The sequence below is a fragment of the Aplysia californica genome, unplaced genomic scaffold (assembly GCF_000002075.1).
Source record: "Aplysia californica isolate F4 #8 unplaced genomic scaffold, AplCal3.0 scaffold00073, whole genome shotgun sequence".
Classification (NCBI taxonomy): Eukaryota; Metazoa; Mollusca; class Gastropoda; order Aplysiida; family Aplysiidae; genus Aplysia; species Aplysia californica.
The window spans coordinates 1,582,449-1,585,518 of NW_004797343.1; the positions used below are offsets into that span (position 1 = coordinate 1,582,449).

Below are 3,070 nucleotides of genomic sequence, written 5' to 3' on the forward strand. Positions count from 1 at the left end.
CTGCAAAATATCAAATTATGAGTTAAAACAGCCCCCCCCCCCCCCCCCCCCGATTTTTAAAAATTGGTCTAACGGCACAAAGCATTCTGATTGGTCTATTTCCGTCGGAGCCGTCTCCGAATAGATACTGTGGACGAACATCAGAGAAGCTGCAGCTCACCACTCGCAAAAGTTGGCAAATAACATGGACCTCTAGCTACATTGTTTGGTGCTACCAAAATAATAATGGCTCAATAATCCCGAATTGATAGAATATAACTACATAGATCTAAATCAGTGCTTGCCGACCTGGGTGATATCGCCCACTACTGGGTATTTTGGTAATTTTGGTGGGCGGAGGGTTATGCCCATCTTGTACATGTACATGTAGGTGGGCGATACGAAAAAACATAGATTCCTAATTAAAGATGGTGGCAAATTAGAAACTAGGTATAAATAAGTTTTAAAATCACGTATCTAAATCTGTAATCAGAGTAACGTCAATGCTAAACTGGTGACCAAACAGGGAGCCATCTACTACAAGGCTGTCCAATGCTCGAGGCATTTAGAGGGAAAATATTGTTCCAGCCCTCGGCACAGAGACCCAAAACTTTATGAGGGCCTGAAAGACCTGCAGTGAAAAGCAGCATTCGCGCTCGAGACTGGGGTGTGCCTTCAGAGATGAACGAAAAGAAAAAAAATTGTCAGTGTGACTGTTTATCTGTTTGTCTGTCTGTCTGTCCCTCTTTCTCTCTCTCTCTCTATCTCTATCTCTCTCTCTCTCTCTCTCTCTCTATCTATCTCTCTCTCCCTCTTTCTCCCTCTGTGTGCGTGTGTGTATGTGTGTGTGTGTGTGTGTGTGTGTGTGTGTGTGTGTGTGTGTGTGTGTGTGTGTGTGTGTGTCTGCTTCCTCAAGGGCTAACCACCTATAAAGCGGGTCTTCTCTCTGTATCAATATATCAATGTATCTGTCTCTGTCTTTATTCACCTCAAGTATTTTTCTGTATATTTATCTCTTTCTGTGTGTCTGTGTATCTGTGTGTTTGTCTATCTGTGTGTCTGTCTGTCTGTGTGTTTGTCTGTACTCACGGGTTGTCCGGGTCCTCCTGGGCCTCCAGCCTCTCCGGCGGGTCCTCTCTCTCCACGGGGTCCAGATGGGCCAGTTCTTCCCTCAGGTCCGGGGCGTCCCTCAGGTCCCTGCGGGGATGGACAGATGGAGGGAGGGATGAATGAATGAAGGAGGAAATACGGACAGATGGATGGAGGGGTGGATGAAGGGGGGCTAATAGATAGATGCAGGGAAGGGAAAGTGAGAGGGGGGATACGATGGACAGATGGATGAAGGGAGGAAGGATAAGGTAGAGGAGATATGATGGACAGGTGGGGGATGATTGACTGATTGTTAGAGGGATAAGTGATATGGGGACATGATGTTCAGATGGAAGGAGGATGGAAGGATAAGGGAGAGGGGATTTGATTGACAAAACGAGGAGCGAGGAAATAATATTATGGTTGGAGAGATACGGGAATTTGAATATGATGGACAAATAGATGGGATGGTAAGAGAGAGGGTGTATGATGGAGAGATAGAGAGATCAGACTAGAGAATGAAGACACAGACTGATATAAATATTAAAGAATAATAAATGAAAGAGGTAGATCAATCCAGAAACAAAAGATACCTGCAGATGAAAGAAAGCAAAAAAATATGAGGATGAAGAAAAGATGGAAGACAGGGGAATTTTTTTTAAAGGATAGGGGGGGGTGGAATAATGGTAGGAAAGAGGGGAAGAAAAACGGAAACAAAATTCAGAAAAAAGAAAGTTCTAGAGGAAGAAAAGAAAACTACTCACTTGCTCGCCTCTTCCTCCAGAGGGTCCTCCGGGTCCGGGGGGTCCTGGGGGTCCTCCTGGGCCTTGCTCGCCAGCCTCACCATCAATACCGTCGTTTCCCTGAGGGTGGACAAGTAGCGGTTTAGTTTACGTTCAGTTCTACAACACTTGCAACATCATAAATAGGTTACAATATCAGTGCTAAAGATTAGAATGTAGCTTTAGTAAAAGCTTTACTTGCAACTTAAATAAATAATCTTTTTCTTTATTTAATAATTTACTTGCATACACATGTCACTATATTTCAGATTACAGTACTCTCAAGAGAAGAATTGACGAATATTACTCGTTACCGAAAAAATAGTGTTACATTTCCATACCTTACAGTTTTGGTATTTTTAAAAGTTCAGAACCACGAACACATCAACAAATGACAGACAAATGTACTCACTGGGGCACCACGCTCTCCGGGGGATCCATCTTGTCCGCTAGGTCCGGGTGGTCCCTGAGGGGCAGAGGAGAAAGATTGTACATTACAGGAGAAGATTATACATTACATGAGAAAATTATACATTTCAATGTGTTATCCTCATATTGCAAGAGAATGTAGCCATGAAAGCAAGTAAGATATAAATGTTAACAGTTTCCCCAGCTGTAAGGTCGATAAATTTAAAAAGAATATCAGATTACAAGTCTATAGTCTAAAGTTTATGCAGTAATTGAGCTTTAAATAGGTTTTAGTTTAATTCTACTATGTATGTGTAGAAAAGATCAAGTTCAGTAAGTCACAAAATAACCGAGATACTTTTGAAGTTCTTTGGTGATTATATTAGGTTAAGTCAAAAAAGTAAGTTCTTTAAGGCAGGTCACTGTCTTAGACAGGTGGCAGTTCGAGCTGGCCCGTGAGTACTTACTCTAGCTCCTGTGTTTCCAGCAGGTCCGGGGTTTCCGACAGCACCCTATAAAAGGAGAAAAATGATACAATATTGAGTTCAGATATAACAGGCAGTGTCGAACTAGAGTAATGATAAGCATTTGCTAAAGTCGTAGTATACATCACAGTATGGGCGGAGCCAAGTATGATAAAATTAGTAATGAAGGCAGCTAGCCACCGTTAACATTGGCGGGTCCTTGGACCTCAACCTCTGAGTTAAAGATGATACCCCTAGACAGCCAGATAGGCTGGTGTTCTTTCGATTCACTCTCTCCCTCTCTCGATCTATCTATCTATCTATCTATCTTTTTCTCTCTTGCTCCTT

General features: G+C 42.5%; 1 protein-coding gene across 1 annotated transcript in view; it reads right to left on the reverse strand.

Annotated features, from left to right (window-relative positions):
• LOC101847807 (collagen alpha-1(I) chain) overlaps positions 1–3,070 on the reverse strand; it is a gene marked incomplete in the record, with an annotated part of 33,546 nt that overhangs the window by 15,425 nt on the left and 15,051 nt on the right. Inside the window, 4 exon segments of the mRNA XM_013080055.2 lie at positions 1,069–1,176; positions 1,833–1,931; positions 2,263–2,316; positions 2,726–2,770. Of these exon segments, the coding sequence (XP_012935509.1) occupies positions 1,069–1,176; positions 1,833–1,931; positions 2,263–2,316; positions 2,726–2,770 (306 nt within the window).